At 39.4% G+C, this 27,011-nt stretch overlaps 3 protein-coding genes, 2 non-coding genes and 1 pseudogene across 5 annotated transcripts; 1 reads left to right on the top strand and 5 right to left on the bottom strand.

Moving 5' to 3' along the window:
• Positions 1–240: 240 nt before the first annotated feature.
• On the top strand, positions 241–3,270 carry LOC142624215 (uncharacterized). The gene is made up of 2 exons (XM_075797754.1): positions 241–1,062; positions 3,127–3,270. The coding sequence occupies exon 1, from the start codon at positions 500–502 to the stop codon at positions 1,028–1,030; it is 531 nt and encodes a 176-aa protein (XP_075653869.1). The 5' UTR covers positions 241–499; the 3' UTR covers positions 1,031–1,062; positions 3,127–3,270.
• LOC142624217 (uncharacterized) lies at positions 417–4,065 on the bottom strand (annotated as a pseudogene).
• Positions 4,066–4,174: 109 nt separating this feature from the next.
• LOC142626575 (U2 spliceosomal RNA) lies at positions 4,175–4,370 on the bottom strand. The gene has a single exon (XR_012842570.1). It is a non-coding gene; the product is annotated as a U2 spliceosomal RNA (small nuclear RNA).
• A 250-nt stretch (positions 4,371–4,620) lies between these two features.
• On the bottom strand, positions 4,621–5,681 carry LOC142624216 (uncharacterized). Its single transcript, XM_075797755.1, has one exon. It carries the CDS (start codon positions 5,441–5,443, stop codon positions 4,928–4,930), a length of 516 nt encoding a protein of 171 aa, XP_075653870.1. The 5' UTR covers positions 5,444–5,681; the 3' UTR covers positions 4,621–4,927.
• A 207-nt stretch (positions 5,682–5,888) lies between these two features.
• LOC142624214 (uncharacterized) lies at positions 5,889–24,044 on the bottom strand. Its single transcript, XM_075797753.1, has 3 exons — positions 23,862–24,044; positions 21,391–21,397; positions 5,889–6,268 (listed from the first exon to the last, which is right to left on the bottom strand). The coding sequence occupies exons 1-3, from the start codon at positions 24,042–24,044 to the stop codon at positions 5,952–5,954; spliced, it is 507 nt and encodes a 168-aa protein (XP_075653868.1). The 3' UTR covers positions 5,889–5,951.
• Positions 7,924–8,119, bottom strand: LOC142626559 (U2 spliceosomal RNA). The gene has a single exon (XR_012842555.1). It is a non-coding gene; the product is annotated as a U2 spliceosomal RNA (small nuclear RNA).
• Positions 24,045–27,011: the final 2,967 nt, after the last annotated feature.

The raw sequence follows: 27,011 nt of genomic DNA, 5'->3' as shown, positions 1-27,011 counted from the left end.
CTTGTAGGCTACAATGTGTTTAAGTAGTAAAGGAAACCCTAGGGCAGCTAAAAAACATGCTAAATACTAATATTTCTAGGAGACGTCCCAAAATAGACAATACATTATTCTAAACTTTAATTTAAAAGTCATAATGGAAATAAAAAAAGCATTTAAAAAAGTATTAAAAATAGACAATACATTATTCTGATGCTCTCTTTACTCAATGAAAGATTATGTTGTCGGTTCTACATCACCTATCTTGTAGTACAAACCACTATTTGCTCACCAGTGCAAGTAATAATGTAGAATTGACCCTTAGGGAATTAAGGTCTTGATTTGCATATCCTTTGTTTCCAGAGAACTGCGTGTGCCTCATTCACTCATTCTCTAAGTACATAAAAGGCCAATACCCTTTTCCACTTTCCAAGTGAGTCCTTCCTTTGTACCTCATTTCTTTCAACAAGGCTCAAATTCATACAAACCATTGCTAAAACACAATCATTATCAAGTAGTAACAATGGAAGTAGGTGGAAATGAATTCACTGAGATCACTCTTCGGCCATTGGATCTTTCTGACATAGATGCTTTCATGGTGTGGGCTACAGATGATAAAGTGGCTCGTTTTTGCACATGGGATGCTTACACTAGCAAAGCAGATGCACTAGACTTTATCAAAAATAAGGTTATTCCTCACCCATGGTTCAGGGCAATTTGCCTTAATGGCCAGCCCATTGGTGCCATTTCAGTGACCAGAAATATAGGCAATGATGAGTGCAGAGGTGAACTTGGCTATGCTTTGGGCTACAAGTACTGGGGCAAAGGAATTGCAACTAAAGCAGTTAAGCTGGTGGCTAATACTATATTTAGTGAGTGGCCAAACTTAGAGAGACTTCAAGCTCTAGTTCTTGTTGAAAATGTGTCATCCCAGAGGGTGTTAGAAAAGGCTGGGTTCCAGAGGGAAGGTGTTCTAAGGAAGTATATGACTGTGAAGGGGAAAACTATAGACCTGGTGATGTTTAGTCTTCTTTCTACTGATCCCCAGAGCTGAGTATTTGTTCAGAGTTGCTGTTGTTATAATTTGTATGTGATCTTATGAATCTTAAAGCATCTAATTCAAATGCATGCTGTGAATCTTGTCATGTAGAATATTCTTGAGATTACAAAATTTATATCCACAACAATTGATTTATTAGAAAATGCATGATTCTCTGTATAGAAAATGTTATTCCCTACCATAGAATTCAATGCCATGCAATAGACCATATAAAATACACATCATATGCAAGCAATTGCAAAGGATCCGGATCCACTCAATAAATTAACAATATATCATGTAAACCTTCTATCCTAAAGATAAATACATATCTTTTTACTTCATTAGGAGGCGATGACAAAGAACATATACCAAGCACTTGATTTAAGATCAAAGGTTATTATGGAGTTGCAAGGTATTGAGTTTCTATTGAATTTATTTTCAGTACTGTTGTGCTTGGTCTTTGCCTTATGTCTCCTAATCACACTAGCAACCTTCTACATCATTTTAACCTAACCAAATCATTATATCTATTATATTTCTTGGCTAATAAGGCACAGAACTCTAAAAAGGGGGAAAGGAAATTGGCAAGAATGGCACTGTTTACAGACAAAAATTGCTGATTTGCTAAACAGATGGTGACATAATACCAATTTTTGTCGCTGTATAACTAGTTCATACATTCAATATACGCATGATTTCTTTCAAGTGAGTGAACTCCACAATGGTATGGAATAGGAAATCCAACATCACACTAGAACAGAACTGTGTTGTAGAACTTTTCAAGCCTGTTAAACTTGTCCACGTTCAACTCATTAACAGAAACTGATAGGCCAACCTTAACAATAGATGAAAAGCAAAATACAAATCGGCAACCCATAAGAAAGAGAGAGTGAGATGAGAATAAAAAGAAAAGAATCCCTTCAATTAGTTTGATCAGTTTTTAAAAAGCTATACATAATAACATCAATAGTCTTCCCATGGACAATGACATATTTCCAAAGTACTCCTTCCTTTTGAAACCCAGCCTTTTCAAAAACCCTTTGTGAGGCCTTAATTTCCACATTAACAAAGCCTTCCAATCCCTCCATATCCGGAAACTCTTCAAACACACTAGAAATAACCAATTTCACTGCCACTGTGGTTATACCTTTGTTCCAATACTTTGATCCAAGAGCATAGCTGATTTGCCCTCTACATATATGATAGTCCGACCCTGGTTTGACACATGAATCCAATTGGACGGTCCTCCAAACATATGGCCCTGTACCATGTGTGAGGAATTGCAACTTCCTTAAGATAATCAAGTGCATCTTCTCTTGAAGTGTAGTTCCTTAGTCTGCTCGTGTAAATGGCTTGATCATCACATGCCCATTCCATGAAGTCATCCACATCAGATAATTGATAGGGGTATAGTTTGATTTCCATCTTGTTAATCTCTCTAAAATCTTGGGCTTGTAGCTAACGCCAAACACTAAAATGATTGCTAAATATTTAGGGGGGAAAAGAGAGAGAATAAATATATAGAAAAGAACAGTTTTTAAGTTACAAGGATCAAGCAATAGAACTACAAGTTAAAAGGAGCAACAAGAACTAGGGAGCCAAAACACACAAAATTCATTGATTCAAACATGTTTAACATAACAAAGGAAAAAGACTGCATAGGTTCTGCTCATTCACTTCATACTCGTACCCTTTTATAATTCTAGCAAACGCTCTGAAGATCTTCCTGTGCGCACAAACTAGTACAATAATTCTACTCATTACAATGGCACTTCACATGGCTAGTGCAATAACTGGCAGACACTTCACACAACTCAAATGCTTTTAGTTACGGACACGGATAGTGCATTAAGTCCAATATGATGCAGATACATGATTAAATTTTACCACGTTTTCATATTGAGTTGGGTCCAGTGTACTAGACCCAAGCTTTGCCCTTTAATGACAAAGTAGGAATATCTTTACAATTGGTTAGAGTTTGTCTAATGAGTCATCTTCCAAGCTGTTTATTATGCTTAAAAAGTCAGTTTTTAAATTAGAAGGAACAGAATTAGTACAATCCAAACATAACATAGATGTCCTACTAATTTCAGGTGTTTGATTTGTAGGACTTTACTTTTACAAGACTCCAAAGGACACAGATACACTTCATGGAAAATATTGAATCATTTGACATCTTTAAATTTTCGATGTGGTGATGATTCCATCTATATGTTGAGTGGGGATGCTAGAGCAACACACATCATATGGTCAAGTAAATTCCGACAATAAATTAAATTGCAATTATTTGTGCACTGATCAATCAGCATGAACACACACAAGATATTAACCAGAGTCAAAATCAGCTTTTCCTGCATTCAACACTCTTTGAGGCTAAAAATAAAGCATGTCGCATCAATCACAGAGCTTCAGTCAGCAACACCAACAGGAAAATCAAGGACTGATAAATAAACTTATTGATGACTAATTTAAAGCCATCCTATCTGACGTTCTTCCTGGTTCTTGTTTGAATTTCATTATCCTATCTAACCTTCAAAATTCCAAAATCAAAATTTTATTATAAACAAACATGACTAGTATGACTGCAGAGGCATGATTGTGGTGCGTACTTGGTATCTAGACTCTAGTAGTTTATTCCAAATACCTACTCCAAAAGAGTAGCTTCTTTTTTTATTGGTGATGGCTGCCCTCTCTCCTTTCATAATAGAGAGCCTCACTAATTAAATTCACTGTACCAATTTGTGTCCCAACTTGTGATTAAATTTTTATCCTGGAAAAGGAAAGCAAAGCTCTGGTATGAAATCCAACATCACATTGGAACAGAATGAACCATATAACTAGTCAAGCCTGCTGAGCTTGTTTGTTTTCACTCATTAACAGAAACTGATATAACAACCTTAGTAACAACAGATTTTATAACAAAAACAAATTTTCAACAAAACAAAACGTTTAAATGATTATTTTGTCAGTTTTTAAGAAGCTGTACGTTGAAATATCAATAGTTCTTCCCTCATATTTCCTATAGAAACCTTTCTTTATTCAATCCACACAATCTATATGGTGGTCACCATTATTAATTCAGTAAATAATATATAAAAATATTAATTATTAATTGATGTGGAGACTATGGAGTTATAAAACTTGGTATAGATTTGGGTGGGGTGCGCCAGGCCTGAGCTCTAGTGCAACGCATGGGCAACGCTTAAGAGCCCCAGTAGCAAGCTACTGTGGCGGACTCTTCCCCTCAAGAAATAAATTTAATATCGTGTGGGCTGATGACCCACATATCAGATATTAAACTGATAAGAACAGATACTACACTTGATCTTAGCCAAAAGGCCGAGAAAGGTATGAGTATACTCCTAAAATGTGCTCTTTTTTATAGTAAGACAGCTTTGAGCTCTTTCCTGCTTTCATGATGTGGGACGTGATTTTCAAACTCTTAATTATGCTTATATTATACATGGCTGGCATAGAAATACAAACATATCTGCTTTAAACAGTTCACACAAAACAAAGTAGATGCCAACAAACACCATAGTGATGTAGATGATACTGTTTGAAATACAAAAATTTCTGCCTTCAAATTCAAGCTCTAATTGAAAGACAACAGAGTGGGGACCTGACTTATATTGATGAAATGATATAAGTGATAAGTAGCATTAGAGGCACAGATGTAGCACACAATGAATGCAGAGATAATGGATGTTGTGACAAGTAGGAGATATAATCAATTTCCAGCTGGGAAATGTAATCAACTTCTAGCTTTTGCAGTTTCAGTGGAGATCAAGGGCCTAACCTTGACAAACTTTTAAAATCTAGCTCCAATAGTTCATAACTCAAAGAAATGGGAAAACAAGAATTGAAAGAAGAAGATTGTAAGACTAAAGGCACAGCTTGTAATTAATATCACAACAAACTATCTGTTACTAAGAAGCTATAGATAAACATGTCTCTGATCTCTCCTTTACAAAATCCGTACTTTCTTAATAACCCTTCTTTAAGAAATCCAACCTTTTCTAACACCTTTTGAGACCCCTTATTTTCTACCTCTACCATTGCCTCTATCCTCACCAAATCTGGGAACTCTTTGAACACCTTAGAGACGGCTATCTTCAATGCAGTGGTGACTATCCCTTGCCCCCAGTAATCTGTGCCCACAGCATAACTAATGTATGCTCTGCATCTGTCATCGTGGGATTCTGGCCTAATTGAAACGTAGCCAATTGAACGATCATCCAAACATATGGACCGACGCCAGGGATGGGGTATGGCAACCTTCTCAAGATATGTCAATGCTTCTTCCCTAGAGGTGATGGAGTCCCATCTAAGATACCGTGTTACTCTATCATCACTAGCCCATTTCAGGAAGTCATCAACATCAGAGAGCTTGAATGGACGTAGGGAAAGTCGCGAGGAATCCATTGAAACTAGTTTGAAATAGTTCTAGGTTCAATTAGATTCATCAGGCATATATATGTGGCATACGGTGGATTTTTTGTAAAAGCCAAGAACGTCACTGGCCTCATGGCCATGGACTATTAGACATGGTCAATTATGGTATTCATTATTGAGAATCTGGCCCTAGTAGCAGACAGTTGGACATTCATTCCAAGACGCAACTTGCAATTCTTGATAAGCTGAAAAAGATTGACTGGAAAAATACATCATGTACTTATGATCAATTCTTAATTTACCTTTGGAAAATATGACATAAGATATTGGTAATAAGAAGAACAAGGGTTGGGTATATAAATCCTCAACATATTCGTCAGGTTGACCATATACATTCATATTTACCATTTAATTCTGTATGAAGGCATACTCTGTCTTTGTTGGTATAAGTATAAGATATGGTAACATAACAAAATAACAAACAAACATATCTAATAAACACATTAAAAATCAAGCTGAGGGTTGGAGAAGGTACAGTTCAAGGCATAAAATCAGAAGATAAAAGACTGTACATTACCATGTCCCTAGTCTCACCTTTATTAAAGCTATACTTCCTCAACACACATTCCTTGAGGAAGCCAGCTTTGTCTAAGACCTTCTGAGAAGCCTTGTTCTCTAACTCAACCAAACCTTGAAACCTAACCACATCTGGGAATTCTTTTAGCCCTTCACTAATAGCCATCTTCACTGCTCTAGTTGTTATACCATGCCCCCAGTACTCAGCAGCTAAGGCATATCCAACATCTGCCCTACACCGGTCATCACCGGAACGTGGCATTATGATAACAAAACCAACTGAACGGTTGTCTATGCATATGGATCTGCAATAAGGGTGTGGAATGCAATAGTCATTGATGTAAGAAACTACGTCTTGCTTGGAGGTGAAGGTGTTCCACCTTGTGAAGCGCGTCACTTTTTCATTGCCACCATACATTAAGAAGTCATCAACATCTGAAATTTTGTATGGACGAAGTGTGATCTTTGAAAGATTAATCTCCATCTCCTTTGACATGTCAAATGGTGGGAACAATAGGTGGTGCTGTTTGTTGAGAAATGGAAGTAATATGTGATTTCTAAAGTTTGCAATACAAACCACAGGATTCTTATAACTTTTGACCTTATTATGAAAAAACCTAGTTTATTCATGCAACAAACCGGAAAAACTAGTTTAATAGCTCAATGGATATGCTGACCTTGGCTTTCTTAAAGATGTATCAAAGCTCTGACTGTCTCAACCTACACAATTAATGTAGAAAAAGTTACAGAATGCTTTTTAAAAATTAGCAACTGCTATAGTTGGTGGTTTAATTTAACTCTTTTTTAACTCTGAAATAGAAAGAAAAATATTCTCACACTAGTTTACATCCACTATTTCATATAGGCATCTACAATTGATGTTGGAATCTCCACATTTAAAATGTTCACATTTTAACACATAAAAGTGGTGTAAAAAAACATATATAAAATAGTTGATGTGTGAGAATCAAAACTCTAAAATGTACGGCTTTTAAAATCGCTATCTTTCTTTCTCTTTTTGATATAGTTGTATTTTTATTCAGCTTATAGTTTGAGTAAAATAAACCGATAAAAATAAATCATATCAAACCAACACTAGATAATTGTTCTTCTTGCTTTGCTGACCTTCTCCATCACACCTTCCCACATTCTCCCCCCCCCCCCCCCAAAAAAAAAGAAGAAAAGAACTAATGGAATACCTTGACATAATAGTGTACCTCTTGTTATGGATCCCAATCCACTGCTCATCTGTGATACACGTAAAGAAGAAAAAAAAGAACCATATTTCACTAAATATCTATCTATCATTGCAAGGAAAACGAAAAACAAATCTCACACAACCAACTTGTGATTCTGAATGATGGTGCACCCAAGGGGAAAACGTTAAAACAACTTTGTCTTGAAGGGAAGAAGAACATCAAGATTGGAAATTCATGGTCCCTACCTGACGTGGAAGTTCTATTTAATATTAATTATACAATTATAAAAGCTCTTATCAGAAAAATAAATTATGGGAATCTAGGCTATTTGATTTGAAAAAGCAGTCAACTGAGTTAGTCATAAACATCACCATAAAAGAACTTATGTATTACTTTGTTTTCTAGCTTATAAAAAGAAAACGAGTGGTGAAAACCGTGACTACCCTACCTAATTGTGACCGTAAGGACCACCGAGCATTTGTTAAGTAACTTTTTTCATCATGTCGCAGACTAGTCTTATGTATAGTTTATTGTGGCTCATAGATCAACACCAATACTTGACGTTCTAGAATTGTGAGCATACCCTTCAAAATAGTAACTAAAAATCTAGGGAGTGAAACTTGCTGCATTTTATATTGACTATCAGAAATAAATTATAATTACACCAAACTCACACACAGAAGAAAACAAACTTGTGCTGCTTCGATCAAATTCAAACTTTAAGACTAGAATTGGGTGGGGTGCGCCAGGCCCGAGCTATAGTGCAACGCATGGGCAACGCTTAAGAGCCCCAGTAGCAAGCTACTGTGGTGGGCTCTTCCCCTCAAGAAATAAATTTAATATCGTGTGGGCCGATGACCCACATATCAGATATTAAACTGATAAGAACAGATACTACACTTGATCTTAGCCAAAAGGCCGAGAAAGGTATGCTTTGCTCATCTTCTGATTTTCCCTTTTATTACTCAGCTCTGTGTATCTGTCCTCTCTCTTACACGATGTGGGACTCAGCATTTGAAACCAGCAAGAGAGGAAGCACGTCTATCAATGCATCTCTATTATGCACTGAACCAGGAAAATGTCTTAGCTTTTGCTATTATTTGCAGTCGAAGAACCATTGCATTTGGTGATAAAATATATTTTACTTAAAATGTAATACAAACTACCTTACAAACTCTTAGAGATAGTAGATAGATTGCATCTCACTTATTTACATACTCAAAAATAGTAGATTTAGATTTTTATTATTTAGATGGGTAGTAGGTTTAGATATCAGTAACACAAACACAAAGATAAAGACATGGAAATATGGAAGAAGACTGCTTCTTGCATTCATTGGTATCTTACAAAAGAATTACACTCCTTTTATAGGAGGAGAAATGGAACGAAAGTTGTGGGGGGTAAAAGTGTTTGAATAAACGTTTGGGTTTTGGGCCTGATTGGTTGGTACAAGTCTGTTTGATCAGGGTCTCTAGGCCCATAGGTCAGTCCGCACTATAGTGGTCCGAGAAGTTGTTTGAGGAGAAGTATCTCCTCGAACAGGCCCAGCAAGGGCCTTGGGACTTGCTAAACGACTTAGAGGTAGAATTCTAGAAGAACTGGTGGGTAAAAGTATGATCCAAGCACCCTTTAGAAGTAGGAACGTGTGAGAAATATCTGAGGAAAAAGCTGCTACCACCACATTAAAGGCCCTGCATCTACCTCCCTGGCCGCATTAATGGAGAAATGACCTCTGAACAGTAGAATTTAGCCTTCCTGCTATTATTTGAAAACTTTAAGAATGTGGTAGATGGGACAAGTATCTAAGAGGAAGATTTGTGTGACATGTGGATGAAATAGGGAAGAAGAAGAAGTATATAAGAAGACGAGAAAGGAAAGAGGAGGGGGATCTTCTTCTTGGCTAAAAAAACTAAGAATTGTAATCTTTACTTAGAAAAGGAAATACTGTATAAATTGTCCATCTATTACTTGCATGAACAGTGACATTCTAGCCTGTTGATTAACTTTCCAACATCCGAAATTTATGTTTCAAACCCATACTCTACAAATTTCATTGTATAAAGCTCTTTGGGCCTGAGTCCATCACTTGTTTTTGGGTCCGGGTACAAATTGTGCACTTACAAAAGTATATATATATATATATATATATATATATATATATATATAGGTGTCCCAATAATTCATTGGCATCTGTATTTTTTCACATGGTATGATTTGGGTAACACCTTACTGTTACAATGGTCCACCAAGTTTCACATGTGCAAATCTCATTCCTCCATTTGGTTGATGAGGTTGTAATATTCTTTTTTGTCTAAAGATGACAAAGAGATAAAACTTCTATTTCATTTGCCATTAAAAATAAGTCATACGACACATCCAGTTTTTCCTGTGGTCATGTCAAATCTTCACTTTTTTTACTCGATTTTTAGTTAGACACTAGTCGCAGACTCACGCGATGCGTGGAAATAAATAATTATATTTTACTTATGGTATAATATATAATTTGTTTTCTAAATTTTGTGGAAAATAATTTGTTCTCCCAAAAACTTAAACAATTTCTAAAATTATTTTTCATTTATATATCTCAAAAAAATTTCGTCATTTTATTATTTGGATTTATATGATTGATGTGTGGGGCAAAAGGATCCTGGTGGGAATGTGGGCCTTTTGGGCCTTGTTAAAGAAGGCCGACCTGACCCTGGGGTTAGAGATTGTTGGTGCTATGGGTCGGCCTATACGCCGAGGATCCTAGGATCCAGCCGAGGATGGTTTTCCCCTCGGACTGACATCAAAGAACCTGAGACTTCATGGTAAAGATTAGGGAATGATACGGTCAAGACCAACGGTTAAAGGGAGAGAACCCTTGAATGTCCTAGAAGCGCCGATGTTGGAAGAATATCAAAGGTAAAGGCTGCTACCTCCACATTAAAGACCCTGCACTCTACCACCTGCCGCATTAATGAGGAAGTGACACTTAAACAAAGTGGAAGGGAAACTTCATTCTTGTTCAAAGGCACTAAGAAAAGAAATATCTAGGCTAAGGGAGGAATTGGGGGGCAACACGTGGATAAAGTATTAAAAAGAGGAGTATTTAAGGAGGGACCGGGAATAAACTCGGACGGAACTTTTGTAACCTAAAAAGAAGAAGGAAAAAGAGAGAGATATAATATAAGAACAAACTTTTCGGCTTACGTCCGAGGAGGTCTATTTACATTACTCCTTTTTGTCTCTAAGTACTTGGAATCTTTAGTTTGTCATTTCATCCTCATACACTTCTAACCTGGGTTTTCAAGCCCACACTCTACAAATTCTTATTGTTTAAGGCTCATTTGGGTGAGCCCATAACTATTCTTGGGTCCAGGTGCAATTGTGCACTTACAATTGACGCCGTGGGAATCTAGTCTAGAAGTAGTAGGGATATTATGGCGAGCTTAGGCTCTCATCATGCGGAGTCACAAGGGTCACAACTGAAGATCATTTCGAACGTCTTGAACAACGTAGGGATCGTGAGGGAAGCGTCCATACGAGAATATCCGGGGGCTAGCCATACTACTCAGTGGAGGTAGCACTACCACGATGAGGGCTCTAAATCCATGCGAAGGAAATCAATCGTTTGAAGAGGAAGTTACGCCGTGCTAAACGTAAGGTTTCCCCGTCCTCATCTAGTTCTTCCTCGGAGAAGGATGGGGGACATGGCTACGGTTGAGGTCATATTCCCCCACTGCGTGCAACATCCTGCGGTGAGGAGAACGACCGACCAATCCGCGGACGTCAGAAGCTTCGTCCTCGGGGTTTCGGCACCGAGCCCATGAGGAGGGCGTGGCCCCCACTCGCTAAATCTCCGTTGTCCCGGGGGCTTGAGAGGGGGCGGCTCCCCGGGAGGTTCACCTGCCCACGTTTACCATCTATAATGGCCGGACACGATCCGTGGAGCACGTGAGTCACTTCAACCAAAGGATGGCAGTGCACTCTCATAACGAGACTTTGATGTGTAAAGTCTTCCCTCCCAGCCTGGGACCCTGTGGCTATGAGATGGTTCAACGGTCTCGGCGTGGGTTCCGTAGGCTCGTTTGGGGAACTAACTAGGGCGTTTGCTTCTCGGTTCATTACTTGGAGCAGAGTCCCTCGGCCACTGGACTCATTGCTATCCATGGTCATGAAGGAAGGGGAGACACTGAAAGCATACTCCGACAGATATTGGGAGATGTTTAATGAAATAGACGGCGACTTTGATGAGGTGGCGCTAAATACCTTTAAGGTAGGCCTCCCTACTGATCACGACCTAAGAAAGTCTTTGACGAAAAAGCCCGTCCGCGGCGTACGTCGTCTTATGGATCGTATTGATGAATATAAAAGGGTAGAGGAAGACCGACAACGGGGAAAGGAAAGGAGAAGGTTATCCCGCGGGAGAAGGGATTTCGGGTCGGACAGATATCACAACAACAAGCCGAGGAGGGATTACTTCGGACAATCCGGCTCGGCGGACCAGCGGCTGTAATACTGTGTTCCGAGAACCAAGTGCATCGCTATTAGAAAAAGTTCGTAAAGAGCCCTTCTTCTTGAGGGTGGCCGGCAAAATGGCGGTGACCCTAAGAAGAAATCAAAACCTTTTCCGTCGCACCATCGGGATGTGGGCCACACTACCGAGAACTGTCGAACCGTGGAACCATCTAGAGCGCTCGTCGGTGAGGGAAAGCAAGCAGACTTGTGTCGGCCACCGGGCAAGTCACAAGTTGGTTCAAACAACCAGCGGAATAGTTCATCTCGGCCAAGCATTGGGGACGATTAATGTTATCTTCGGCCCACTCCGGTAGGACAGGCTCGGGTCCTACTAGGGTTATGGCGGTTTCCCATTCGGAGCCGAGGATGTGGGTAGCAGGCCGAAGAGATTAAAGAGCACTTTACCTGTCTTGGGTTTCTCCGAGGAGGATAAAGTAGGGACTATCCAGCCCCATGACGATGCTCTTGTGGTTACCCTCAGAATAGGTAATTATGACGTGAAGAGGGTAATGATAGATCGTGCGCGGTGCGATATCATGTACCCCGATCTATTTAAGGGGTTAAGGTTGGAGTTGGAAGATTTAACTCCTTATGACTCACCTCTTATTAGCTTTGAAGGGAGAGCCGTTGTGCCAAAAGGACGGTCCGTTTACCCGTTCAATCGGACAGCAACGGTTGAAGTAGATTTCATTGTGGTTGACGCGTACTCTCCATATACAGCCATCCTCGCTGTGCCATGGCCGCACGCCACGGGAGCCGTTTCCTCTACCTTGCACGTTAAGGTTAAATTCCCCTCGGGGGAACATGTTGAGGAAATCCTCGGCAATCGAGGGTAGTGGCCGAGCAATCTCTCGCTGCAGTACTTCGTCGCCGTCGAAGTCGAGTTATCAACCTTGCCCATCCGGGAGTCATAGCAATTAACGCTCCGGAGGCACCTGGAGCGATGACAGAAGACGAGGCCTGTTTGCGAGGAGTTAGAGAAGTTTGTAATAACCGACGATCCAGAGAGGTTCTTTCAAGTTGGCATACGATTGCCACACCAAGAAAAGATGGAGTTGTTGAAATTTCGAAGGATAATCTAGATGTCTTTGCATGGGACCCTATGAGGCTCCAGGTGTGGATCCGAACTTTATTTGTCATCATCTAAACGTCAATCCGGCCATTGTTCCGAGGAGGCAGCCACCTCGGCGATCTTCCCGAGAACATTCTCTGAGGCTGTGAAGGAAGAGGTTCTTAAACTCGAAAGGGCGGGGGCTATCAAAGAAGTTTTCTACCCCGAATGGTTGGCTCATACCGTTGTCGTTAAGAAGAAGAACGGCAAGTGGAGAGTATGTGTAGACTTCTTCGATCCGAACAAGGCCTGTCCTAAAGATTCATTCCCAATGCCACGGATTGATCAACCGGGTAGATGCTAGTTGTCGGACATCCTCGGATGAGTTTCCCTGGACGCCTTTCGTGGTTACCACCAAATCCCCTTGGCATTAGAGGATCGGGAAAAGACCGCTTTCATTACTCCAACGGGGAACTATCATTATAAAGTCATGCCATTTGGGTTAAAAATGCTTTGGGGCTACTTATCAAAGAATGATGACCCGAATGTTTGAACAAGAATTGGGGAAAACCATAGAAGTATACGTGGATGACATGGTGGTAAAGAGTAAGACGGTACCTTCGCACATCAGATTTGGCCGACACCTTCCAAATGCCGAGGAAGTATAAGTTGCGCCTTAACGCCTCCAAGTGTTCTTTTGGAGTGGGATCTCGGAAAGTTCTTAGGATATATGATCACTCATAGGGGCATAGAGGTGAACCCAGGCAGGTTAGGGCTATTCAAAATTTGCAGCCGCCTCGGAACCCAAAGGAGATTAGAAATTGGACGGAATGATTGCTGCGTTGAACAGTATTTATTTCTCGGTCGGTGACCGACCGTGCGTCCTTTCTTTCGGTTGTTGAACAAGTGGAAAGGGTTTCGGTGGACCGAGGATTGTGAGTCGGCTTTCCAACGGCTTAAGCAATATCTATCTCGGCCACCCATTTTATCTCGCCCGAGGTGGACGAGGTTTTATTCGCTTATCTTGCCGTGGCTATTCATGCGGTGAGTCTAGTCCTTATAAGGAATGAAGATGGAGTGCGAGAGGCCGATCTACTATGTTAGTAAGTCCTTGAATGAAGCCGAGGTGCGCTATTTGCCCTTGGAAAGCACTTCGCCGTAGTCCACGCCACGCGCAAACTTCCTCATTATTTCCAATCTCATACCCGTGGTTGTTTTGACCCAGTTGCCGCTTAAATTTGGCCGTGTTGCGTAGTGCCGATTATTACGGCAGTGGGCAAAATGGGGAACCATTTTGGGAGCCTTTGATGTTAAGTACAAGCCTCGCACCTCGGTGAAAGGTCGGGTCCTCGCTCGATTTGGTGGCGAGTTTGTGCCGAGCCATTGTTAGAAGAAACTTCAAAGGTAGCGCACATGGGTGAAAAATCGTGGTGTGATCACGGCCGTATCGCCCTCGGCTTGGAAAGTTTATGTGGATGGGCTGCTAATCATAAAGGGTCCGGCGTTGGACTTGTTCTAATGTCCCCGAAGGAATTGTCTTTGAAAAATCTTTGAGATTGGCTTTCTCGGCTACTAATAATGAGGCCGAGTATGAAAGCGCCTTGGTAGGCATGCGAATGGTACATAAGATGGGTGGCAAGGAAATCCATGTGTTCTCGGACTCTCAATTAGTGGTCGGCCAAGTCATGGGGACCATGGAGGCTAGAGATTCCGTAATGCAGAATATTTGGCCCAGGTCAAGCGTCGGCAGGCCGAATTCGACTCCTTTGCCGTAGTTCATGTCTCTAGGAGTGGAAATACTCATGCAGATTCTTTGGCTACGTTGGCAACATCCTCGGCTCAAGGTCTACCAAGGGTTATTCTCGTTGAGGATTTGGTAGAACCTTCTCTTATATAGCCGCTAACGCACCTCGCGTCCATCTAATAAGGCCTGGTCCTAGTTGGATGGATTCGATCATATCTTTTCTCAAAAATGACATCCTTCCCGAAGACAAAGTTGAAGCAGAAAAGGTACGTCGAAAGGCGCCGCGTTTCGGTTGTCAGGACCGAAGCTATACAAACGATCCTTTTCGTGACCGTATTTGTCGTGTGTACGCCCTCGAATCAGAATCATTCTTGGAGGAATTGCATGAAGGAGTTTGTGGGAGTCACACTGGGGGAAGGTCCTTAGCTCATAGAGCCCTTACTCAGGGTTATTGGTGGCCCAATATGCGGAGGGAGGCTCGTGACTATGCCGAGAAAGTGTGATCAATGTCGAGGTTCGCTCCTAATATCCACCAACCCTGAGGGGTTCTTAACCCTCTGTCTAGCCCTTGGCCTTTCGCACAATGGGGCCTGGACATTGTCGGGCCATTTCCGAGAGCTGCTGGCAACAAAAGATGGTTGCTCGTGGGAACAGACTATTTCACTAAATGGGTTGAAGCTGAGCCATTAGCCAATATCCGAGATGTTGATTCCAAGAAATTTATATGGAAAAACATTGTTACTAGATTTGGTATACCGCACACTCTTGTCTCAGACAACGGCGTTCAATTTGACAGCAACGCCTTTAGGCAATATTGTGGTGACATGGGTATCATAAATAGATATTCTACCCCAGCTTATCCTCGAGGGAATGTGAAGGCCGAGGCCGTTAACAAAGTCATAGTCAATGGGCTCAAGAAGAGGTTGGATGATGCGAAAGGCGGATGGGTAGAAGAGCTCCCTCATGTTCTGTGGACATATCGGACCACACCACGCAGTCCACCGGGAGAGACACCATTTTCTATGACTTATGGAGCCGAGGCGGTGATACCACTAGAATCTGGTTTTCCTACTCTAAAGACAAGTTCTTTTAGCCCCGAGAATAACCAGGGACTTTTGGAGAAAGATCTTGATTTACTTGAGGAACGGCGTGAGGCAGCTATGGTCCAATTGGCTTATTATCAGCAAAAGCTAAAACGAGGATATGATGCCCACGTGAAGCTAAGGCCACTTGCACACTTCGGTGATCTTGTATTAAGGAAAGTTGTAGGCACTTCTAAGAACCCAGCATGGGGTAAACTAGGACCTAACTGGAAGGCCCCCTATCGCATTGTTTCAATAGCAGGCATAGGGTCGTATAGGCTAGCTGACCTAGATGAACGAGTTGTACCACGTCCATGGAATGTAAATAACCTTAGAAGGTATTATTATTAATCAAATAAGCTTTTGTCAATTAATATTTTAAAGTTATGGCTAGCTCTTATATTTGGAGTTACAATTATTAAGAATCAAACAGAAACTTGGTTAAGTGTAGTCCTCGGACCACAAACCTTGTGGAAATTGATGTCTTGTCATTTGTTAAACAAACCTTAGTTATGCCGGGTCTACGGACCTCCTACTTTGGGAAAATTAACATTTGAAGTTACAATTTTTAAGAATCAAACAGAAACTTGGTTAAGTGCAGTCCTCGGACCACAAACCTTGTGGAAATTGATGTTTTGTCATTTGTTAAAACAGAACCTAAGTTATGCCGGGTCCTCGGACCTCCTACTTTGGGAAAATTAACATTTGAAGTTACAATTTTAAGAATCAAACAGAAACTTGGTTAAGTGTAGTCCTCGGACCACAAACCTTGTGGAAATTGACGTCTTGTCATTTGTTAAACGTAACCTTAGTTATGCGGGTCTTCTGACCTCCTACTTTGGGAAAATTAACATTTGAAGTTACAATTTTTGAGAATCAAAACGAAACTTGGTTAAGTGTAGTCCTCAGACCACAAACCTTGTGGAAATTGATGTCTTGTAATTTGTTAAACAGAACCTTAGTTATGCCGGGTCTTCGGACCTCCTACTTTGGGAAAATTAACATTTGAAGTTACAATTTTTGAGAATCAAACAAACTTGGTTAAGTGTAGTCCTCGGACCACAAACCTTGTGGAAATTGTTGTGTTTACATTTGTTAAAATTAACCTTAGTTATGCCGGGTATGCGGACCTCCAACTGGGGGAAAATTAACATTTGAAGTTACAATTTTTGAGAATCAAACGAAACTTGGTTAATTGTAGTCCTCTGACCACAAACCTTGTGGAAATTGATGTCTTGTCATTTGTTAAAACGAACCTTAGTTATGCGGGTCTTCGGACCACCTACTTTGGGAAAATTAACATTTGAAGTTACAATTTTTTAGAATCACAGAGTTTAGTTGTTAAGTGTGGTCCTCGGAACACAAACCTTGTGGAAATTGATGTCTTGTCATTTGTTAAACAGAACCTTAACCTTAGTTATGCCGGTCTTCGGACCTCCTACTTTGGGAAAATTAACATTTGAAATTACAATTTTTAAGAATCAAACAGAAGCTTGGTTAAGTGTAGTCCTCGGACCACAAACCTTGTGGAAATTGATGTCTTGTCATTTGTTAAACAGAACCTTAGTTATGCCGGTCTTCGGACCTCCTACTTTGGGAAAATTAACATTTGAAATTACAATTTTTAAGAACCAAACGAAACTTGGTTAAGTGTAGTCCTCGGACCACAAACCTTGAGGAAATTAATGTCTTACCATTTACGCTTACAATTTTGAAGAATTAAACGAAAGATTGCTTAAGATTAATCTTCGGCCTATGACTTTGATTAAACTTAACTTCGATTATGCCTGGATGTTAATACCTTCTTGTTTATTAACTCGGATCTTACAACCTACTAAAAACGAGTGTTATGCATTATAAGGGCTTAATTGTTATATGAAGTCCTCTTTTTTTTTAATCGAGGTATTATTCAAATGAATTAACCATGTCACCTTGTATTAAATCTTTAATAATATACGCATGATTATGTGAAAGTTATGACTATGCAATCCTTGGAGTTAGATTTTTATGCTCTGAGAAACTTCTGATATGACTTAATGGGAAAACTTTTGTAATAAGTACATAAAGAATAAAGAAAAAAGCGGACACAATCCAAGTGAAAAGCAAACGAAATTGTTCTTATTTTATCAATGTGAATATACATTACAATATATAATTCAAAAACAAAAAAAAAAATGAAAAAAAAGAAGCCCTAAGCTAAGTCCTAGTGCTGTTGGAGGAGGATCTTGCCAGAGGTACTAGTGCCCTCGGTCTTTCTCAACTCCAGCTCAAAAGGAGTCATAACCCTGCTTTCCTTTATCCGCCGTCTTTGGTGGAAGGACGTTGGGTTCCACTATCCGGTTCAAGTCCTCTCTCGCATCCACCCCTCCTTCCTTTTCTTTATTGGAACCGAAGGTTGCTCGTAGGATCGAATTTGCCGTGGGACCATCGGAGGTAGGACAGGAAGAGTTGTCTCGTGGGTAGGAGTAGCGCAGGAGCCCTCTTCGTCTCCGTATTTCTAGGGGAAGCCAAACGTTCTCGGACTTCCTCGAATCCGAAGGACCGGGGAACTCCTGCAACGTTTAAAGGTTCCCCCCATACTTTTTTACTGTATTCGCGGAATAATGCCGCGAACTCCTCTGTCAGCTGCTCCTCGGGTGGCTACCCCTTCATCAAAACTTGCTCGCTTCGCAGCTTGAAGAGAGAGTTGGAAGGAAGCTGGCTTCTTCTTTCATCGGGCGCCAATCGCTTCTTCGTATCCGAGCACTCCTTTTGAGCTTGGGAGAGCTCTTCATCTCTTGCATGAAGGAGCTTGCGCTGTCCTTCTATCCGGGTCTTCATTGTCTTCAAGTTTGACTCGACCCCATTTTTCTCTCTCCTCAGCTACTACCTCAGAGGCTTTTCGTTCTCGCAAGGGCCTGTACCCAAGGACTTCTCGGTCTCCACCCTAATTTCGAGTTTCCCTCGGCTACTTTCCGAGCGTCTTCAATAAACTTTTCAGCTACAAAGACCTCTGAATAGCACTCGTAAAAAAGCATGATGGAGTTAGGAATAACAAAAAACTAATTTACTTATAAATATTGTTAAAGGAGAAACACTTACCGATGCTAAGTCTCTTTTAGAGAGAGGAATAGTTGTGGTCGGCCCATCTTTTCCAAGGTCTCCATGTCCTTGGGCAGCGAAGAGGGCGTTCTAGGACCTCGGCCGTGGTGGGCGTGGCCTTGTTGAATCGCCCTTATACCGGACTGACAGGAGAGATAGGAGCGCCGTCCGGCCCTAGATCGGGGGACCAAGTGGCCGGTGCTCCGTGCACTACGGCCTCATCACTGATTTCCCCAGTTCATGAACGGGCTCTACCCTTGCCTTTGTCCGGCCCGCTTCGCCGCTGGGCCGGTGGGAGTTGTTGGCGTGGTTTCTTGGGGTCTTAGTAATCGTCCCCTCATCATCCCCCTTCCTCTTCTTCTTGGGATCCTCGGCTGGCAGTTTTGGCTCAGCTAGAGGAGGAGGAGGAGGTAAGGCTGGGGGAACTTGGGACGTCCCCGTTTTCTTCTTCTCTGTAACTTTGGCAGCCCTGTTAGTGAGAAGACCCTCCATTCGTCCCATGCCTTCTACGGATTCGTCCTCGGGAAGGGCAACTACAAACCACTGCGATTCCGGAGGCCTCGGTGGCTTCTTCCTCCTCGTCGGAAAGTACCACGAACCGGTTTCCGCGAGGTCTCTCTGTCTTCAAGATGGAATTGGTCTATCTCGTCGTCAAGAGTGTGTGAAGAAGACACCTCCTCGGAACGACGGTTGTTTGTGAGTGTATGGCGAGGGGACCGTGCTATCGGCCGGTTGTACAAAATAGTGTCGGGAGCGTCCCGGGGAGGTCACGGTCGTCCAAAAAATGGGGCCGAGCTACGTTTATCCTCTTCCGTCTTCGGTCGCCGGCAATAATGGCGTCCTCTATCTCCTGAAAGTCTTTGGAAAGGGGGGTGTATCCTAGAATGAGATGAGCAGCACCGGAGTTGTAGGTACTAACGAATACCTCGGAGCGAAGTACTCGGTTTAGATCGGCAACGTTACGGTGACTTAGACGAGGACGCACATGTTGCTTATCTGCAAAAAAGACATCAAACAAACAAACTCGGTCGTATTCACACAAATATTTAACGAATTTAAGTAAATACAAATACGCATTTACGTGTGTGTGTTAGGAGAAGTTGTGTTGTGGGGAGATTAATCCTATGGTGTCGCACCCTGATCCCCCCACCGAACCGGGCAAAGTGGAGGCCGTCGTGCCGGTTCCCGGACACGATCGTAGTCGTCCTTCATGCCTTTGTTTGATTTGGGCACGGGAGATTAGCCTAACGGTGCTAGACCGAGATTTCATATAATAGCCTACCTTAGAGAGTTTGTGGGACTCGTATAGGAACACGACATCGTGTCATGTGAGGTTTAAACTCACTGCTCGTTTAGAGCATCTACACTACCTAAAACTCTAAAAACATTTGGAAGGCATTGGTCGGGGCACAACAATCCGGTGGTTGCGAAGATACTCCCTCATTACGGGTTTCATTGGTAGGGTCATCCCCACCCTCTATGAAGGCTATCATAGGAATGATAACCTCTCCCTCTTTCCTAGAACCGGCCCACGGCGCGGCCGGCGCATTCTAACCCTACGTCGCCGGGAATATGGTATTTGGCTCAAAGCCTTCCATCCCAGCTTGGCGGTATCAACTAGACACTTGAATCTTCCCATTACAGAGAGACGATAGACTAAACTTTAAAAGGGAGAGTGATTGTATTGGTAGCCGAGGACTGTGTCCGAGGAGAAAAGGTCAAGACTAGAGAGCAAGAACTTACAAGGTTGAAGGTACGGGTTTCCACGTTTTTCGTTGGTGAAGAATGATTGTTGTTGTTTTGATGGGATTGATCCACGATGACTTAAATGAAGGCGCAGTTCCCGAAGCGTCACGACGTGTGAAAAGGCGGCCTCGAAATTATGTCCGTCCCGCCTAAAATTTCGTGGAGTGAGGAGAACCGTTGGATGCCCATCTCACCGTTGAGCGTGGGAGACAAAGAGTAACTTACACGGAATAAATGCGCGCGTTTTCGAAAATGAAACCGCCAAGTGTCATCTTCTGGGACGCGAAACGATTTCCACACGTGTCGTCACTTATAAAGTGTGTAGAGCGAGGTTCTCGTCGGATCAAAACCCTATTTTTCTCCTCGGATGTCGAAAATTAGAGTTTTCGAGGGCTATTGTGTGGGGCAAAAGGATCCGGTGGGAATGTGGGCCTTTTGGGCCTTGTTAAAGAAGGCCGACCTCGACCCTGGGTTAGAGATTGTTGGTGCTATGGGTCGGCCTATACGCCGAGGATCCTAGGATCCGGGAGGATGGTTTTCCCTGACCTGACATCAAAGAACCAGACTTCATGGTAAAGATTAGGGAATGATACGGTCAAGACCAACGGTTAAAGGGAGAGAACCCTTGAATGTCCTAGAAGCGCCGATGTTGGAAGAATATCAAAGGTAAAGGTGCTACCTCCACATTAAAGACCCTGCACCTACCACCCCGGCCGCATTAATGAGGAAGTGACACTTAAACAAGGAAGGGAAACTTCTAGTTACTTGTTCAAAGGCACTAAGAAAAGAAATATCTAGGCTAAGGGAGGAATTGGGGGGCAACACGTGGATAAAGTATTAAAAAGAGGAGTATTTAAGGAGGGACCGGGAAGAACTTCGGACGGAACTTTTTGTAACCTAAAAAGAAGAAGGAAAAAGAGAGAGATATAATATAAGAACAGCTTTCGGCTTACGTCCGAGGAGGTCTATTTACATTACTCCTTTTTGTCTCTAAGTACTTGGAATCTTTAGTTTGTCATTTCATCCTCATACACTTCTAACCTGGGTTTCAAGCCCACACTCTACAAATTCTTATTGTTTAAGGCTCATTGGGTCTGAGCCCATAACTATTCTTGGGTCCAGGTGCAATTGTGCACTTACAATTGATATTATTCATTTTTAGGCAGTCCATATTTTGATAAATTATGTTATCGTGCATTAAATTTTCCTAATTTGTTTTCCATGTAAAACTAAATATTTTGAGTTTCAAATATATATTATTCAAAATTTTCATTCTCTTAAAAAGATATATTTTTTTATTTATAATTTTTCTTATCGTAGGAGTAACTTCAAACTATTGATAGAGTTTTGTTTACTAATATAGATACATGAAATTGGAACTGCATATTTTTTTTGACATTCCTAAGTGACTATACGATATTATAAATTTAATATTTAAAATAATATTTAGGGAAAAAGTAGACTTTATGTCTAAAATTGAATACTTCACATATCGAAATGAAAGAAAATAATCAGTATAACATAAAAAGAACGTGATCTAATTTTTTTTATTTTTTTATTTTATACTCTTTTATTTATAAAGATTTAATTGTCTTTAACTGGATCTTCATATTGCATTTTTGTTACAACACTCCTATTGAGCCTTCTCATTTGTCACATCATTGGCCACATCATTATTCGTTTTAGTATTTATTTTTTTACTTTTATTTTTTTGAAAATATTAAATATATAAATATATTGACTTTACAAATTCATCTTAGGAAATTTTAATTTTACATATCATTTACTTTAATTTTGATGTCATTACTAAATAATAAATCAATGAAAAATAAAAATATTGTTTATACATATTCATCTTGGGCGGTTTAATTTTAATAGTTCATAGACACATTCAAATACATAGCCAACACTATATTTTGATATAAATTCAAAATCTCACTTCCAAAATAACTAAGAATTATGTCCCAAAAAAAAAAAACAAACAAAGGCTAAAAGAGGGAGAGAGAAGACTTGTGATGGAAAACTTAAAAAATCAAACACACTACCAAATCGTATTGACCCAAAATAGTATTATATAAAAAATACAATTATTTATCAACCTAAAGTAAAGTTTCAAAAAAGATTATATATATATATATATATATATATAGAGAGAGAGAGAGAGAGAGAGAGAGAGAGAGAGAGAGAGAGAGAGAGAGAGAGAGAGTAATCACCATTTCGGGAGAAAAAAAGAAAATAAAATGAGAAAAGAAACACCAGATAAAAAATATATTCATAAGTCAAATACCAAATTATCTAAGCCATGATATAAAATAGAATAAAATTATATTCTTGTAAACTATATTTATATGCAATAAAATAACATTTAACGATTATAGAAAAGAAAAAAAGATAATAACTTAAAATCACAAAACTAAATTGCAACCCAAAGTAAAATTCTAAAAAACACATAAATACATCAATCTAAAGTAAAGATACAAAAAAAAAAAATTCACACAAAAATAAAACATGAGAGAGAGAGAGAGAGAGAGAGAGAGAGAGAGAGAGTAATAACCTTTTTCATGTGAGAAAATATGTATAAAATGGGATAGAGAATATCATATTTATAATAATAGAATGAGGATAAGAAGAGTCAAAATAAAAGGAAGAGGAATAGATAGATAAAGAGTGACATTAAGGTTGAGAATAGTGGAGAGATGAAAAGGTAAAAGAGAAGTTATGGTTGGAAGTAGTGGAGATAAATGAGAAATAGGTAGATGATGTGGCTCAACAAGAGCGTAATAACAATAAATGCTACACTTCAGCTTTTAGATATATAATATACGCATGTAGTTGATTGGTATTTGAGTACCATAAAAAAAAATTTTGTCAATATTTTTTATCTTCTAGAAAATGAAATTTTAAATCTAGATTTTGAAAAATACAAAAGAATCGTATTATTTGAGAAAGCAGAATCCCTTTTGCTTTGAAGCCACAAATATATCAATCTTCACGAAGGATTATTGAAGTCAATAGCCATTGAAGATTAAGAATGGGGAATTATTAACCAATTCATTTTTCAAGCTTTACCAACAAATCAATTGAAGACATGGCCACAAGTTTAGCATGATGGAGAAAAAGAGGTAAAAATTCTTCTAGCCCTATCAAATTTGGTTCTTAAAGACAACAAAAGGAAGAATAATTTGCTAAAAATGGAATAATTAATAGCAAGTTGCCAACCATATCATACTCTGTAAAATGATATAGATGCCCATGAATTATCGTACGTATAAAAGTTGTAGATATCCAACCAATGGAGGTAGTATAAACAAAATTATAAAAGTTTTGTAATTAATACTTTCTGTTATTTCCAACCGAAACATTTAAGGTTTAATTTATTCCTCCCTCTAAGGCCTTTACTACGAAATTATAAAATATAAATAAAAGTAAACAATACCTCCTCTACTCATATTGGGAGTGACCATAATACCTCCTCTACCCATATGGCTTTGTACCATGAGTGAGGAATTGCAACTTCCTTAAGAGAATCAAGTGCATCTTCTCTTGAAATGTAGTACCTTAGTTTGCTCGTGCGAATGACTTGATCATTGCATGCCAATTCCATGAATTCATCCACATCAGAAAAATGATAGGGGCGTAGTTTAATTTCCATCTGATTATATTAGGCCTTGTTTGGAAGGAGAGAATGGAATGGAATGGAAATGAATGAAAAGAATAATTTTAGAATATTCTTCCCTTCCCTTGTTTGGGAGTTTCAATAGAGGGAATGGAAAACATATTCCCTTGTTTGGGAGTTTAAGTGAGAGGGAATAGAATGAGTAAGAAGGAACACTCATTCCTCTCTATTCCCTTAAAACCTCAAATTTTCATTTCCCCCGAAATTGGGAATTGAAGGGAATGAAATTAAATTTAATGAATTTTTTACTAAAATTCCCAAAATACCCCTATATATTCAACCCTTTATTTTCAAATAGGGATTTAATAGTAATATTGTCATAAAATGATTCCATTCCATTCCCTCCATGTTGCTTCCAAACAAGATTACTTACATTTCATTTATTTTCATTCCTTTCCATTCCTTTATTTTAAAACGTTCAATCAAGGTTACTTAATTCCATTCCATTCCTTTCTCTTACTTAAATACATACTATTCCATTTCATTCCTTTCCATTCCCTTATGATCATTCCATTCCATTATCTTATGAACTCCTAAACGGAGCCTTAATCTTTATGCATTGTTCTTGTAGCTAACACCGAAACACTAAAATGATTGCTAAATATTTAGGAAGAAAAGAACAGGTTATAACTTTTGAAGACCAAGAATTAGAACTACAAGTTAAGAGGAGCTACATGAATTTGGGAACAAAAACACAAAAATTATAGCTTCAAACATGTTTAACATAATTAAGGAAAAAGAGGGCCTATGTTTTGCTCTTTCACTTCATACTCATATTCTTTTATGATACTCAAAGGCTTTGAAGATCTTCTTGTATGCACAAACTAGTACAATAATATTACCCATTACAACCACACATCACATGACTTGTACTATAATTGGCTGACACTTCACACAACTCCTTTTAGTGATAGACACAACTTGCATCTAGTGCACTAGAGCATTAGACCCATATGATACAAATGTTGTGTTTAAAATTTGGCATGTGTCCGTATCGTTTTAGATTTAGTGCATTAGACCCAAGCTTTGCCTTTTAGTGACAAAGTAGGAATCTCTCTACCATTAGTTAGAATTCATCTATTGACTCATCTTTGAAGTTTTTTATTATGATATTCCTCAACAAAAAAAAAGTTGTTTATTATGATACAAAAATCAAATTTTAAGTTTTATGGAACAAAATTAATACATTCCAAATATAACATAGATGTCCTACTAATTTCAGGTGATAAGGTTAAATTCTAAGCCTTAGGAACTAAAACAAATTAAATGTTAAGAATGTGTGGGTTTTCAAATTGCCCAAAGCTTTCTAAAATGAATAAATTATCACACATAAGTTTCGTTGTGAAAATACCCTCTGTTGCCAAAACAATCTATTCCACTCTCATTTTTTTCTTGCTCTGAATCTCATGTGTTTTATGTGAAGACTCCTATTTTATTTTTGTTTCAACTTTCAACCTTGACATTTTTCTATAACAGCAAATACGTTTATCTTTCTTCAAATCACATGGATAGATCGATACTTGTGCACACAATGGGAAGTGTTGGGAAATTTAGACTCCGGTTGATAGAATTAACAAGTTTTAAATGCAAGTTGTTAATTAGATTTATTATGCATAAAATTTGTTAAAACATTGTTAAAACAAATAAACATCAATATCATGTCAAAACTAAGTGCAGTGGAAAAATAAATAAGACAAGATATGATGACCCAAGAAAACCAATGAAACCAACCAGTTTCATAGTAAAAAACTTGGGGGGAAACCTTCTCGAAAAACAATCCATTATAGTAAAGAGAAGTTTCAGATTTAGTACAAAACCTTTGTCCCTAGACTCTACAATCCCCGTAGATGAACTCACAGCAGAAACCTTCTACCGCTTCAGCACCTTTGAACTCTTCAATATATGAACGCCACTCTTTGATGCACGGATTTTAGTACGTGACTCATTCCTTTGCACAAATCCCAATACGTGACTCACTCACCAACTTGAGAAAGAAGAATATTGGCTGCAAAGTTTTCACTTTATCAACAATGAAGATCAAGAAGCACTTGGTTACAAAACCCTAAGGCGCAAAGACGCAGTAGCTTTTTTTAGAGAAAATAAGGTTTCGGTCACCTTTTGCATATGTTCTCCTTGTAGTCTCTTATGTAACGGCCTCTACAATAAGCCTTATATATGTCTAGGGTTGTGAGAAAAGAAACCCTACACAAATACAAAAGCTTGGCCCAAAAATCAGATCTGAAAATTCTGATTTCCGTATCCTCGATAGATACCTCGATAGATAGCATCTGTCGAGCCTCATTAAACCTCGATAGATAGCTATCTGTCGAGCAGCTATCGAACAGCTGTCTGCAGGTATCCAACAGGTGTCCAACTTTAGTAAACACATTTTCTTCACTTGTTTCTTGGTCCAATCTTCATGGCTTTAATACTAAACTTGAATGACATGTTCTTTGAGTATTAGACACATCCTAGATCTACCCAAATACAAGTAAAGTGCGTTTTGTCAAAGGATTAGCCAACTACATAAAATATGTCCTTAACAGGAAGCATTTTTTTTTTCCGTTAATGTGGGGGGTTTAGACTATTTTCTTAGGGGTGTATAATCCCTTAAAAATAACCACAATTAGTGTATATGGTCTCATAACTTGCACCAAAGACATCAGCATGAAGAGTCATTTACTCATTTTACGCGTTGGTTGTCACCAAAACTTCTTGACATGGTAAAGTAATCAACTAAGGCAGCTATTACAGCAGCATGAGGTTACCTATTATTTCAGACGGAAGCCACAAGAAGAAGTAGAGCATGTTTATTTCAAGAAAATAAACTTGAATTCATGGGGTTCTTTGAATACATAAGAAGAGGTTAGTCTGAAGTTTACCAGAAAATAAAGAGACAAAAGTTTGAATTGCCTTGTATGCTACAATGTGTTTAAATAGTAA

This window comes from Castanea sativa, chromosome 2 (assembly GCF_040712315.1).
Source record: "Castanea sativa cultivar Marrone di Chiusa Pesio chromosome 2, ASM4071231v1".
NCBI lineage: Eukaryota > Viridiplantae > Streptophyta > Magnoliopsida > Fagales > Fagaceae > Castanea > Castanea sativa.
The sequence above is the reverse complement of the archived record's forward strand: the minus strand, read 5'-3'. Positions and strand labels throughout refer to the sequence as shown.